Source organism: Haemorhous mexicanus, chromosome 1, assembly GCF_027477595.1.
Source record: "Haemorhous mexicanus isolate bHaeMex1 chromosome 1, bHaeMex1.pri, whole genome shotgun sequence".
Classification (NCBI taxonomy): Eukaryota; Metazoa; Chordata; class Aves; order Passeriformes; family Fringillidae; genus Haemorhous; species Haemorhous mexicanus.
The window spans coordinates 43675132-43689989 of NC_082341.1; the positions used below are offsets into that span (position 1 = coordinate 43675132).

General features: G+C 39.1%; 1 protein-coding gene across 2 annotated transcripts in view; it reads left to right on the forward strand.

Annotated features, from left to right (window-relative positions):
- The window catches only part of DNAJC13 (DnaJ heat shock protein family (Hsp40) member C13), a 57006-nt gene that overhangs the window by 36336 nt on the left and 5812 nt on the right, over positions 1-14858 (forward strand). For both annotated transcript variants that reach the window (XM_059847569.1, XM_059847575.1), the window contains 19 exons: positions 19-134; positions 949-1027; positions 1616-1751; positions 2851-3035; positions 4492-4566; positions 4771-4890; positions 6133-6312; positions 6653-6820; positions 7434-7547; positions 7882-7998; positions 8522-8699; positions 9772-9863; positions 10219-10318; positions 11204-11278; positions 11442-11554; positions 11982-12151; positions 12518-12560; positions 13490-13663; positions 14622-14801. In XM_059847569.1, coding sequence (XP_059703552.1) covers positions 19-134; positions 949-1027; positions 1616-1751; positions 2851-3035; positions 4492-4566; positions 4771-4890; positions 6133-6312; positions 6653-6820; positions 7434-7547; positions 7882-7998; positions 8522-8699; positions 9772-9863; positions 10219-10318; positions 11204-11278; positions 11442-11554; positions 11982-12151; positions 12518-12560; positions 13490-13663; positions 14622-14801 — 2415 coding nt within the window. The remainder of the gene's footprint in view (positions 1-18; positions 135-948; positions 1028-1615; positions 1752-2850; positions 3036-4491; positions 4567-4770; positions 4891-6132; positions 6313-6652; positions 6821-7433; positions 7548-7881; positions 7999-8521; positions 8700-9771; positions 9864-10218; positions 10319-11203; positions 11279-11441; positions 11555-11981; positions 12152-12517; positions 12561-13489; positions 13664-14621; positions 14802-14858) is intronic.

A 14858-nucleotide genomic window follows, 5' to 3' on the forward strand; every position in this document is an offset into this window, starting at 1 on the left:
TAAATTGTAATTCTTGAGGTTAAACTGTTGAAAGATACCCTAGAAGCTTGGAAGAAGGAGGTGGAGAAGAAGCCACCTACCATGTCAATAGATGATGCCTATGAAGTTCTTAACCTACCCAGAGGACAAGGCCAGTAAGTTGTCTTCAGGATTTAAAGTTGTATAAATACTTTTATATAAACTCCATGCACTGAACAAACTGAAGTTTCTTATCTTGGTAGTTGGAATGAGTTAGTGGTACTAGCTCAGTCACGTGTAGCACTTGCTTCTTTCACAGTGGAGGATTGCTTTGCTAAAAAGAAACAAAGCTTGGAAGTACAATTCCAATGTTTGAGAAAACAATTGTTAAAGTATTTAGATAAGCTGAAAATAGGAAAAAGAGTGCTCTGAGCTTTGCTCTTTTAAAGGACAAGCTTTTACCATAGTGAGCAAAGAATATACAGAAAAAAAGCTCCTTTGAACGTATTCAAATTCTGCTAATCATCCTTTTCCCTCCCCCATATTGCCTTTTTCTTGGTGATTATACCCTTAGAGTTTTTTGTGTCCTGTCTTGTCACTGGTTTCTGACTTTAGGTCTCTAGAAGTGAACCCACAGCATTTTGTTTATACTTCAAGAACAGTGCACTTACTGCAAATGGTGAAGTACTAACTTTCAACACATGTAGCTCATTTGGATACTTCATTTAAAATGTTGAGGGACTTTAGCGCCTTGAAAGTATTTTAATACTTTCAATCTTTAAAATTTCTTCCTATTGTGACCACACAATTACCCCCAGTCAGTGTAAGATGATGAAGCAGAGTTTTAAAAAGGAAATAGGAGTGCTTTGTAGTTTTCACTCAATTGCACTTAGTGTTAGTACTGTTTTCAGAACCCCAGGCTTGTTTTGCTGTGGTTATTTTAGGTTTTTTTGTTATTAAGTGTAATTGATGGAATTTGTTTTATTGCAGGAATGATGAAAGTAAGATCAGGAAAGCTTATTTCAGGCTGGCTCAAAAATACCACCCAGACAAGAATCCAGAAGGCAGGGTATGTACAGCACAAATTTATGGTGTTAATGAAATGGGAACATATTCAGCTCTTGCATATATTAAGAATTTTGAAATGCACAGTTTAATTGTCTTTCTTCCTTTTAAAAGCTATGCTCTAGGTGAATGATAAAATACAGATTAATGTTACAGATTAATAATTTAACTAATAACATACAAGGATTTAAGATTTCTACAGTAAAATGGTGTAGTCAGATCAGACTCACATCTCAGGAATTATCTTGTTTAGAGTTACAGTGGTCCCGCTAGGACACAGGACCTAAACAAGCTATTTGTTCCCTTTCAGAAACTGGGCAAAGGATGCAGTCATTCTCACAATCCAACTGTACTTACTGCTTTTGTCATAGTATGATTGACTTAAAGTCTCTTGCCTAGGGCAGAGTTCAGGAGATGAAAGAAAACTAATCTATCAACCAGTGTTTGCAGTATTTCCTGAAGTGCAGTGAGGCAGCAAAGCTAGTGCTGTTGATAGTAACCTGAAATGCTTTATTTTATTTGCACTTAAACTATGCTCCAGTAATTTAGAGTGTTCTTAACAACACTTATGGCTGTTTCTCCTTATTGGCAGGATATGTTTGAAAAAGTTAATAAAGCATATGAGTTTCTGTGCACAAAGTCTGCCAAGGTGATAGATGGGCCAGATCCAGAAAACATAATTTTGATCTTGAAAACTCAGAGCATCCTCTTCAACAGGCATAAGGAAGGTAAGCATGGTGCCTCGGTGTTTTATGTTCATTTATTTAGTGGTCATTTCAGTCAGCTTTAATCTCCTCTCTTCTTTAGTCTGTGCTCTGTGGATCTGGTTTCTGACTTGCCACAGCACTATGTAGCTATGGTATAGGGCTTCAAATTAGGACTTTTTCTTCTATGGAATAAACTAATCTGCAGTAAAACTTAATTCATAACAGCATGAATAGCTCTTTGAATTGCTCTGCTCCAATACTAATCAATTTGAATCCTCCTCTGTACAGAGAATTCTGTCTATGCAGAAAAATCCTCACTAGTACTCAGTCACCCAGATGTTGCTATACGTGAGATTACATCATCTGGCTATTAACAATGAGCCATTCTTGCACAAATTCTGACCAGCATTAGGTTGTGTTGCAGCACGCTTGCCCAAGGACTCTATCTCATTGCTCAATTGGGAAAGAGGGATAGCTAGAGCACCCTAACACTTGGCTCCAGCCGCAGGCTGGTAGCTGCTGCCATGTCCAAGTCTTGCAGAGCCAACAGTGTTTTGTTGTTTAAGTGTTACATTATAATGGTAAACTAAGAACCTCACATGCAATCATAGTCCTGTCAGTTACATGGAGCTAGGGACACCATTGGTATAGACTTAATGTGTTGGCTTGCAGTTGGTTTCATGTGAAAAATGAAATTGTGCTTTAGCACCGCTGAATTCTACAGGAATGAAAAATGCAATTTAAAACTTCAAATTGTTGTGTCAAACTGGACAAGGTCCTTGTAGGCTTGTTATTAGTCAGTCCTGGCCCAAGACAAAGACCAAGCTATACTGGAGAGAGAGAAGACTTTGAGCTTGGGGGCTTACTGAGCTGGAGATAAGCCTTTTTGATCTTAAATGAGTTCTTCCGGTGAAGCTCTGTTAGCTTCTAGCATGAACAGTTCTATGTGATGTGGAGTTAGATTGTGTGGACTGCTCAGCCTTGTTCCAGATTTCCTGGGTGTTTGGCTTCGTTTCCTAGTCCTTGTATATCTGATATATCTTCCACCAATAATTTTGTGGTGGCTTAAATTGCTTAGAATGTGTATTATATATAAACTTGGACTTTTTTCCTCTTTCAGATTTGAAACCTTACAAGTATGCAGGCTATCCTATGCTGATTAAGACCATTACCATTGAAACATCAGATGACCTTCTGTTTTCCAAAGAATCTCCACTGTTGCCTGCTGCTACAGAACTTGCTTTTCATACTGTCAGTTGTTCAGCATTAAATGCAGAAGAACTGAGAAGAGAAAGTGGAATTGAGGTATATGTAAAGAAAAGTGTTGAAATGCATGCTTTTAGTCTAACTTTTCCATAACTGGAAATCTTAGATCCTCAATGCCTGGGAAATCAGATATAATTGAGAATGATTTTTGGTCCTGAGACACCCGTTATTCTTAACATCTCAGATATTCTGGATACAGTAGGAGAAACATCTTGCAGAGTATACCTTTTTCTGGACCTAGGCTTATCTATTGAACTGTGGATAAACAAGCTACATACACAGTTTCTTTACTCCTTTACAGCACTGCTGCATTTTTTATGTGAAAGAATAGATAAATATGAACAAGTCACTTGAGCAGAAGGCCTTTTCATTGCACATATTACGATATTAGAACCATAGAGGTTGGCAAAGATGCTGAAGATCATTGAGTCCAACTGTTAATCCCATCACTGACAAGTCTCACTAAATCATATCCTCATGCCTTTTTAATTACCTTCAGGGATGGCAACTCAGCCACTTCCCTTGGCAGCCTGTTCCAGTGCTTGACCACCTTTTCAGTGAAGAAATTTCTTCTAATATCCAGTCTAAACATTCCCTGGCAAAACATGAGGCCATTTCTCCATGTCCTGTCTTCTGTTTCTTGGGAAAAGAGACCAATCCCTACCTTGCTTCAGCCTCCTTTCAGGTGCTTGTAGAGAGTGATAAGGTCTCTGCTTAGCCTTCTTTTCTCAAGGCTAAACAACCCCTATTGCCTCAGCTCCTTCTTATCAGGTTTGTACTCCAGAACCTTCCCCAGCTCTGTTGCCCTTCTCTGGACATGCTTTAGTATCTTGATATCTTTCTGGTAGAGAGGTGCCCAAAACTGAGCGCAGCATTCAAGGTACAGCCTCACCAGTGCTGAGTACAGAGAGACAATCGCTGTACTGGTCCTGCTGGCCACACTGTTGCTGATTCAGACCAGGATGCCATTGGCTGCCTTGGCCTCCTGGGCACACCCTAGCTCATGGTCAGTGGCTGTTGAGCAGCACCCCCAGGTCCTTTTCTGCTAGTCAGCTTTCCAGCCACTCTGCCCCCAGCCTGTAGTACTTCATGGGGTTCTTGTGACCCAAGTGCCAGACCCAGCACTTCAGCCTGTTGAACCTCACACAGCTGGCCTTGGTCCGTTGGTCCAGCCTATCCAGATCTCTCTGCAGAGCCTTCCTGCCCTCCAGGAGATCCACACTCCCACGCAACTTGTGTGCAGTGTGCACACTGGCTGCACACTGGCTGAGGTATTAGCTCACGTGTGAAAAGACTGTCAGCTCTTAAAGCATCAAAGGTTATTACTAGTACTTGCAAGGAATTTTGCACTACAAACCATTTATGCAAGCAGCAGGTTTTTGTCAAATGTTTCCTTTCTGCCATTAAAAATTACTTTACCAGCTAATGTTTTGATTTTGCTGGCTTTTACCTCTTTTTGTCGTGACTAAATTTGTGCGTCATCCAATCCTCACAGGTATTGCAAGAAGCATTTAATCGTTGTGTAGCAGTGTTGACTCGATCTAGCAAGCCAGATGATATGTCTGTACAGGTGAGTTTAAAGCAGCAGCTTTAAATGAGTGTATGGTCTTCTCAGAAGACTGCATTGTGTATGTATATGTATAATATGATAATAAAACAAGTGTGTGTGTGTATAGATAATTAAAACATTGATTTAGTATTGTACATATAAAAATACAATTGTAAATATGTATTTTTCCTCCTCTTGGAACCAATAAAATATTGTGTTTTGTAGGTATGTGGATACATTAGTAAGTGTTATAGTGTTGCAGCTCAGTTTGAGGAATGCAGAGAGAAGATTACAGAAATGCCTAACATAATTAAGGACCTCTGTAGACTACTGTATTATGGCAAGGTGAGTGCTCCTTTCCTTTGTCCAAATGGGTGTTTAACCGTTAAATGTTTAGGGGAATATTCTGGGTTTTGGGCAGATAAGGCAGTCATAGAATCATAGAATGGTTTGTGTTGGAAGAGACATTAAGTTCATCTAATTCCAAACTCCCTGCCATGGGCAGGGACACCTTTCACTGGACCAAGTTGCCTAGACCTGCATCCAGCCTGGCCTTGAACACTGCCAGGGATGGGGCATCCACAGTTTCTCTGGGCAATCTGTTCCAGTGCCTCACCACCTTCAGAGTAAAGAATACTTCCTAATATCTGGTCTAAACCTACTTTCTCTGTTTGAAGCCTTTTCCCCTTGTCATGTCACTCCATACAGTTGTAGATAGTCCCTCTCCTTCTTTTGTGCAGTCTCCCTACTTGAGGGCCCAATTAGGTCACCTTCAAGCCTTTGCTTTTCTAGGCTGAACAAACCCAATTCTCTCAGCCTTTTTTCATAGTGGCAGTGCCTGGTCAAACCTTTCTGTAAGATCCCAGAAAATCATGAGATTCAGAACTCAACTGCCTTGTTTCAATACTTTTATTTGAATCCATTTAAACTGGAGATTTAAACTGCAGCCTCTCTAAAGATTCAGCTACTTTTGCCTTTTAACTGGCATATCAGGCAGCTTGGCTTACTGTACTAAATCAGCAGATTAAAGTACTACAACTAGGCCTTGCATAAGCAGATAGACTCTAAAGTCAGCATAAACTCTGGGAAGAGTATTTAGGAAGTTTTCTCGCCATTTATCTCTTTTGAACTTGTCTCATGTTATAAAAATTATTAATTTTGTCTGAATTAAGAAAGGAAAGCTTGTCTTTAACTTTTCATGTGGGATGTGTGAAAACATGAGACTAAAATCAGATTCTAGTAATTGACTGTATATGCTTGTGTGTTCTTTAGTCCCTGCAGGACACATGTATTGCCATAAAAAACTCATCTGGCAATCTCTGCCACAGTTTTGAATTGCTTTTCCAGCAGTTCATCAATGCTTCTTTCTAATCATATGAAATAACTATTCAAGTACTCTTCCCTTTGAAAGATGCTGACTAATTGGCCATGTTAGTTACCAATACTGCAGCTGCAGAAATTATGTCTCTGGGCTGCTTAGATAGTACAGCAGAATTAGCAAGTTTTGGCTTTTAAATCTTTGGTACAGAAACCAGTTGGCATTCTTTGGTTACAGGCATTAAGGCAAACTTCTTTTTTTCCTCCCAGACCATACCACGAGTAGCTGCTTTAGGAGTAGAGTGTGTTAGCTCCTTTGCCTTAGATTACTGGCTACAAACACATTTGTTCCAAGCTGGAGTTCTGTGGTACTTACTGGGTTACCTCTTCAACTATGACTATACACTGGAGGAGAGTGGGATTCAGAAAAGTGAAGATTCAAACCACCAGGTAATGTTGCCAAGGTGTTGTCAATAATCAGTGGCTATTGTTTGCCATCTCTTACTAAGAGACCAAGTGTATTCAAATATTTGTTAGAATGATTGAATAGCATGAAGAGTAACATCAACAGAGAGTTTTGGAAGGGAATTTTTGTATAGTGATGAATACTCTTTGAGGTTTTGTTTTTGTTTTGTTTCTTAAAGTATTCAACTGTTAAAGATGCCAAAGCCCACAATTTCTAATGGACTTCATGCAAGACACTGTTAATCTATATCAAACAGTATAAAAGTAAATTTTTGCTATCAAAAGAAAGCTGTAGGTTTTCTCAATCTGTGTCCATATTTTTCAGGAGGTAGCAAATAGCCTTGCTAAGCTCAGTCTCCTGGCCCTGAGTCGCCTTGGAGGGTATCTTTCTGATGAACAAGCTACTCCTGAAAACCCAGCAATCAGGAAAAGCTTGGCTGGAATGTTGACACCCTACATTGCAAGAAAACTTGCTGTGGTCAGTCCTACTGAGGTAAGTATCCGTTGGCCAAAACTTTCTCTAGTGATTTATACAAGGAGTAGCTGGTCACTTCTAAAACACTGAACTCTCTTACACCAAATTGATACTGAGAACAGCAGTGTGATTTTTAGTTGCAGTTGAGGTAACTGCAGGGAAAAGAAACTGGTTCAGCCTCAAAGACTGTGGACAGGAGCAGTGCTTTATAGACTAATGTTTGCAAAACAAATACAGGAACAAAAAAGTGGAGTTAATTGTTCAAGTCTTAAGGACAATGATGATGGACAGCAAAGGTTATACTTAACTCTTTAAAAGTGGTGCCAAGGAAGTCATCTGTAAAGAGATACTGCAGGTAGTTGCTGCTCACTGTCAAAAATGGATAGAGAATCTGAAGTAAGTGTGTCTCAGAGCAGAATAAAGAGAAAACTAAAATTTAGATTGTACATTACCACATAACTTGGACATAGTTTTTCCTGTATGTTTTTCCAATTGGGAAGCTTCCTACTTTAAACTTGCTTGTGTAATTAGTCTAGCTGTTAATGAGATTGCCATGAAACGTGCTCATTACTGTGCATAACAATCCAAAACTGTTGTAAATGTGTTACACTGTGTAAATTCCTTTTCTTAGACTCTGAAGATGCTTAACAGTAACACAGAGAACCCCTACTTGATCTGGAACAATGGGACACGAGCTGAATTACTTGAGTTTTTGGAATCTCAGCAGGAAAGCATGATTAAGAGAGTAAGATACTCTTTACTTTAAATCCCAGTACTATTTTTTTAAAAAACTGTTCTGTGTTTTCCTATATCCTCTTGGGATGCAACTGTATGGTTAATACAAGTATCCATTCTTGTCTACCCCAAAGTCACTTTCTTCATTCCATAGTTTTAAAAGAAAACAGAAAACCCTAAGATTTTCTTGTTCATTTCGTGTTATGTTTCAGTCTGAGCTTCTGACTTGCTGAAGCATTGAGTTTTCGGTTCAGGTATTGCCTATTTCATGATTGGATTACAGCTTTACACTTCCTACAAGATTATTTTCTGTCTGAGCTTATGCTGCTTATCTCTGCTTAAAGGGTGATTGTGACAAGAGCTATGGATCTGACTTTGTCTTCAGTGACCATGCAAAGGAACTTATTGTGGGAGAGGTTTTTGTTAGAGTCTACAATGAGGTCCCTACCTTCCAACTAGAGGTGAGATGTAGCTAAAATTTTTTCTGTTAAAACTAGTGTTTGGAATGCTACTTCTTCCTGTTTATCTGTCAGTGCAAACAGAATGGAGGAAATACAAAATGTTATGGAAATTTCCTTCAAGATCGGCATGGTATGAGAAAGCTCTTTACTGGAGCAGAATAAATTAAGAGACCAAGTCTGTCATAAAGATGTGCTCTTCAGATGTCATAGTGACTTCTCTCTACAAGCTTGTGATGCAAACACTTGGGTTGATTCACTAATTCCAGAAGGTTCCTATTGGCTTTACAGTCAATCTCTATGTATGGGCAAACACAAGCCTGTTGGACTACTGGCAGCTTTTTAAGTATATGTTTAGATAAAAATAGGGTTTAATGTGATCCAGATGTTTTAGTGATCATAGAGAAGATCTGCCTGTCTGGAAGAAAGGAATATGTGAAATATTGAAGTTATTTGTATACATTTTCTTCTACTGTGGGTACTGTTGCACCACACAGCTAAAAATGCTGTCATCTCTGCTTCAAAGTTCCCTAAAGCATTTGCTGCAAGCCTCTTGGATTACGTAGGCTCACAAGCACAGTACCTTCATACGCTCATGGCGATAACTCAGACTGGGAAAGTGGAGTCCAATCAACATGGAGATCGCTTACGGAGAGTTGAAATGGCCCTGGAGGCTCTGAGAAACGTCATAAAACACAACCCAGGTAGGCTTAAATCTGAACTTCCCCAGTATACTCTTCTGTGGACAGCCTTAAAAACTCTGAACCTCTGTAGTCTGTATCTTCCAATGAGAAAGAAGCTTTTTTTGCTTGCTGACAAACTTTAACATTGTGGGTAAGCCATATAAGCTTGCTGTTTTTTTTCCTTACCTGGAAAACACTGTCAGTAAATGTAGCAAAATTTTGGATTAAATTCAAGCCTTATCTGTTTTCATGTCTGAATCATTAGGTTTTAAATGTAATTCAATCCTGCTGTTGCTAGGAAGACTTAAACCTCTTGAAAGCAACTTTCTGTAATCCTTCAAAGATTCTTCAACTGTTTTTTAAACTTCCTTGCATCATAAACTCTTCCTTGAACTGAGTACTTTGTAGTAATAAACCTAAATGGCACCTGTGTTAGGGCTGTAGAAAAGCAAGAGAAGATGCTTTTGAGAATGGGCAGCAAAGTTTAATGAGCAGACATCAATGTATAGACTGAAAAAGCCTGAGATAAATGATTAGGATGTTTTCCTACTGTATTATATGCTGCTTCTAAAAGCAAACCCTGTTACTATTGTGGCATCTAATAATAGCTGGTTAGGATGTTCTCTGTGCTTGCAGTTATAAACCTGAAGGCAGCTGCTCCTGCTGGAGTCAGCAAGCCTGCTCTGAGCTGGGACATTCTGAAAGGGCAAGTGTATTTGAAGACACTAGGTTTTGATGGTCAATGATAAATACAATTACAAAATTTGTTTCATTGTTTTGTAAGTATGCAAGTAACTAGGTAGTCCAACTACATCAGTTCCTTTCTTTGGAGTGGGGAGTTACCCTCTTGTTTTTGAAATATTGTTGACCTGAAATTGTGTGGAAGCTAGATTAATAGATTAGCTAGATTAATAGATTAATTCTAACTCTGCAGCAGATGCTGTCCTGTATGAGCTATTAAAACTTCTGTGTCCGACCACATACAGCTGTGTAGTCTTTAACACCTCTCTGTATAGTGAGATATGGGCATGGGAATTGGCCTTCGGTGAATGCTTTGGCTAACATGGAGAGTAACTTACTTGGTCTCTTGCAGGTTCTGAGTGTGAATGCATAGGGCACTTTAAGTTGATATTCTCCCTTCTGCGTGTTCATGGAGCTGGTCTGGTGCAGCAGTTGGCTCTGGAGGTAAAAAACTGAACCAACCAAAAAACAAACCAACCCCCACAAACTCCCAACTTCTCTGTCCAGATGCTTTACATAATCACCATAAACAGACCTGATTGTGTAGCTGTTAGAGTAGCATCTAAAAATACTAAGATTGGGGTTCCAAGGTGTCAGTTCCTCCCTGGAGGAACATGTGTCATGCCTGTGTCTTTACATCCTTCTTGCCCGAAGAGACAAAACAATTTGGTGGCAGAAATAAATGTTGAAATTATTCAGTCCTGGTGGCCAGTGAATTGGCTGACTTCATACACTGGGTTTTCTGAAAAGTGTCTGAATAGCTGAAGTATAATCAAGTGCTGTTTCTGATCTTTTGCAGGTAGTGAACATAGTAACAAGTAATCAAGAATGTGTTAACAACATTGCTGAGGCAATGGTCCTTGCCAACTTACTGGCACTCCTGCATTCCTTACCTTCAAGTAGGTACCATAGGATTCTCCATCTTGCAAGGGAAAGGGTTTCCATCTCAGGAATTTATAAGAATGCAGCTGGCTGAAATTAGCTCTGAGTTTTAGGGTACAATGGTCTTGTTAGCTTTATAGGATAGAGACCTGGGTTATGAAGAGAAGCTACAGTAAGAACACCTCTTTTTTGGAACTAAGCTTTCCTCAGGCTTCCCAGCTGTTGCTGTGCTCCATTCCAGTTGCTCAGCTATTAATGAGAGCAGTAAAGACAGTACTGCAATACATCCTCAGTGAAGCATGGTGTTTCTATGCCTAGTCCTAATAACATTCTTAAGCTATCAGTTGTTCTCTTCTAGATAAGAAAAGCAGAGCTACCAAACAGGAATCACCATTTTTTAAAAGAAGATGACAAGAAGCAGGAATAGAAATAGTTTTTTAAACAAATGTTAAATTTAGACCATCTCTGTCATCACACAGGCCCTATGATATGCTGCTAAGTCACTTCTGTCAGCTGACTTACACATTAGTGACTATCATATCCAAAGCTAACAAGGACGGTTTACAAAAATGTGTGTGACCAGTTTTTTTGTCTGAAATGTGTTACCTGAAACATAGGAAATGCAGGTATTCTGATTACTTCTGAATTGTGTAGTGTTCCACTGACAAATTATTTCTGGGAATATAGCTAATTAGCATCTAATTAAGAAGTTATGCTGTATTAGAATGTGGGATTGATTTGACATTCCTTAACTAATGTAGTGTAGGCAGAAATCCCTACGCTTGTAATTGTCAGAAGCTTTATTGCAGTTTTGATACAGTTTTCTGTTGAGATCAGTTATATTTATCTTCCTTTATTCATTCTCTGTGACACAAAGTTCTCAGTGCTCTTTATTTTGACAGGTCGGCAGCTTGTCCTTGAAACATTGTATGCCCTGACATCTAGCACAAAAATAATTAAAGAGGCCATGGCAAAAGGTACAGTACTACAGTGAAAGCACATGTTCCTGCAACAATGGGCCTAAAGTGCATAGAGTGGCCCTTCTTCCCTTAAAAATAACCAGTGTGGAATTGGGGATTTTCTACTACTTGTGACCAGAAAAATATACTGAATTGGATGCTCCCTATCTCTTTGTTACAGGTGCTTTAATCTACTTACTAGATATGTTTTGCAACTCAACTCATCCACAGGTCCGAGCCCAAACGGCAGAGCTTTTTGCTAAAATGACTGCAGATAAGCTGGTGGGTCCAAAGGTAAGAATCTTAACAGCTCATGTTGGAACTCTTTCTTGATATTACCTGCATCACTCTAAAGGTGAGTGAAAAAATCCTCTTCTATATCTGAAATACTCATGTAAGGAGCAATCAGGCTTTTTCAAAATAATTTAACTTTTTAATCTGTGAGCAGACTTCTAGAAGCTGTTGTATGTACAGTAACTTGTATAAGCAGTTTGGTTTCCATTTGTAATGACTTTACAGTAGAGACCTAGATTTCAGTGTCACTGGCTATTGCTGTTTGAAATTATGGCACTATTTTATTTTGTGGTGTAGTAGTCTAGCACTTGGCAATTCTTGCATTAAAGACAGTGGACATGGTGGAGTTTTCGGTTTCTGTCAGGTTGTCCTGTCGGTTAGTTTGTCATATGATAGACTAAGTGTCATTTATGTTCATCCCTTCTAGGTTAGAATCACACTGATGAAATTTTTACCTGGAGTCTTCATGGATGCCATGAGAGACAACCCTGAAGCTGCTGTTCATATCTTTGAGGGAACCCATGAAAATCCAGAATTAATTTGGAATGACAGCTCCAGAGAGAGAGTATCAACAACAGTTCGAGAAATGATGCTTGAGTATGTGGAAACCTTCTGACTCAGTTATCTTTAACTGAGATACTCTCTGGCAGTAAACCAGAGTAGCTGTTGAAGAACTGTGAGACAGAGCTCTGCCTGTAAAAAGTAGAATTCTTGCAAGCCAGACTTCAGTGAAATAAACTTGTTCACTGTTTTTGTACTGTACCAGTAAGTCAGTGGTGCAGATGCAGTTTGTGCACAGTCCAGGTATTTGCTCACTGCTGTAGGATTTGAAGGGATACAATGGGGGTAGAATGGAGCTTAGAAACTGGAGCTGCTTCACAATGATGGAGGGAGACTAAAGTGTCAAGTAGAGAAGACAACTGCTTCTTTTACTGCTCATTAAAACTTACTTTCTTTTTAAAGGCACTTTAAACTTCAGAGGGACAACCCTGACACGAACTGGAAGGTAAAAGTATACTGTTTCTACTTTGGGTGTGTCCAGGGAGGCTGTAAGCCACATGATAATAGATGCTTGTATTGGACTCTAAACAGGATTTTCTCATGAAGTACTACCAGCAGTTCACTGCTGTGCTGTAAACATAACTGAAACATAACTGGTTTAATGTTGAATTGATGCTATTGTTACTACTCGCAGCTTGAAATGAGACACGGGCAAAACCACTGTCAGCATACTCTGAATATTTTGATAATTTAGGTGATTCTAAAACTCATCAAAAGTCAGCAACAAAGGAGAATATTGAGACATCACTGGCTTGCTGGAAAAAGTCCTGTCACTACACAGCCATAGTAAATTTGCTCTTGGTAAATGTGAAGTAACTTCAGTAAGTGACTGGGTCTCAAAAAATATTCGTGTCCTTAAGCCATTCCCTCGCATCAGGCCCATCAATGAGGTGGTTCAGTATGTAGTGATTATCTGTGAAAAGCTAGACATGACTTCCTTCCAACAGTACTCTAGTTCAACATTAAACCAGTTTCTAAACACATCATAATGTCTATTTTGATCCAGATGAAAACTGAAAACTTCCCTAGAGTGATGGTGAGAAACCTTTCCCTGAAGTGTGCAAGGAAGGAAAGGGCATTGTATCATTAGCCTTGTTGCTGGTGCTTCTCTTGAACTAGGGTTTGCCACTGTTGGCAGTTGTAGGTTCAGTTCTTTGTATTCTTTGACAGAAAAGTTCACTGTAGTGGTACTGCCCGCACTGCACTGTTCTTTTTACTGTCACTTCTTACCTCATGTTCTTTCAAGAAGAAGAGTTTATTGGCCTTGCACAGCTCTGTTTCAGAGAATACAGTTAGCGATCCTGACCACTTAGAGAAACAGTTTTAGATCTCTCAAATACCCTTGTCAATAACTTCTACTTTACAATTCAACAGCTGCCTGAAGACTTTGCTGTGGTGTATGGTGAGGCAGAAGGTGAACTTTCAGTGGGGGGAGTCTTCCTCAGGATTTTTATTGCCCAGCCGGCCTGGGTTTTACGGAAACCAAGAGAATTTCTCATTGCACTGTTGGAAAAGTTTACTGAACTGCTGGAGAAAAATAACCCCCATGTAAGATGATTTTTTTTTTTTAATGCTTTCAATTTGTTTAGCATTCTTAAGTTTTTAGTCTTTTAGTTTTTGATTAGCTTAAATTCTCACACTTTATTCCCATCATAAATGGGGTTTTCTGTCTGCTTTCTGACTCTCTGTAAAAGTATATAGATATGTTTAGGCAACTTTTGAACGTGAGTCAAGGTTTTTAAAGTCCCTGAAGCCATAGAATTAGCTTCACTTAAGTCTTAGAGACTTATTTTGTGCTAGAGATGAGGCTTAACAAATGAAGTGTCTTTTAATTATTCCATGACTGACCAACTTTAAAAAATGGCATTTGTTCTACACCACCTAAAAATTTTCTGCTCTTGAGACTTCTGTTGTCCTTCTGCAACACTGACTTCCCACTCTGGTATAAATTATGTGACTAAGGCTGCCACCTTAGTTAGTGTAATGAGTACAACAAATGTGTTACAGTTTAAAAATTAATTTTTAAGTGTTCAGACAGATTCTGTGTTAGACTTGCAGGATGGAAACTAAGTAGCATGTTGAATAAAACAGGCACCTTTGTTACAAAGATGTGATAGAAGTTTGTAGAGGCATGAAGAATACACAGGGCATGACAAGTGCTTCTGCACAGACTGCAGAATCCTTTAGGAATTCAGGTGGTCACCTGAACATCCATGCTATCAGTGCTTCCACCAAGCAACTTAGCCAGATATTGGATTCTCAATATGCTAGAAATAGTGCTTAGGAATTCCTGTGTGATCTGTCTTTGTGGAACTAGTGAATGTTTGCCGCTATTGGAGCTGATAATCATGTTCTTAACTTGTTGTTTTAACAGTTTGAGAGCAAAGTGATATAAAAGCATTAGGGAAAAAATCTATAATGCAAAGCAAGTGAGAAATGTTGTTATTATGATCATACATAAGGCTTTACTGAGTTACACTTTCTGTTGATTTTCAATTTTCTGCAGGGGGAAACTTTAGAAACCATTACCACAGCAACTGTGTGCCTGTTCAGTGCCCAGCCTCAGCTAGCTGATCAAGTTCCTCCTCTTGGTCATCTTCACAAGATAATCCAGGCTATGAATCACAAGAACAATGCCATTCCTAAAAGTGCCATTCGTGTCATGCACATATTGTCAGACAATGAGGTACTGAATCATTTAAGTGCTTGAGGGGAGAAGAGCCTAGCTGGAGTTACTTGTATT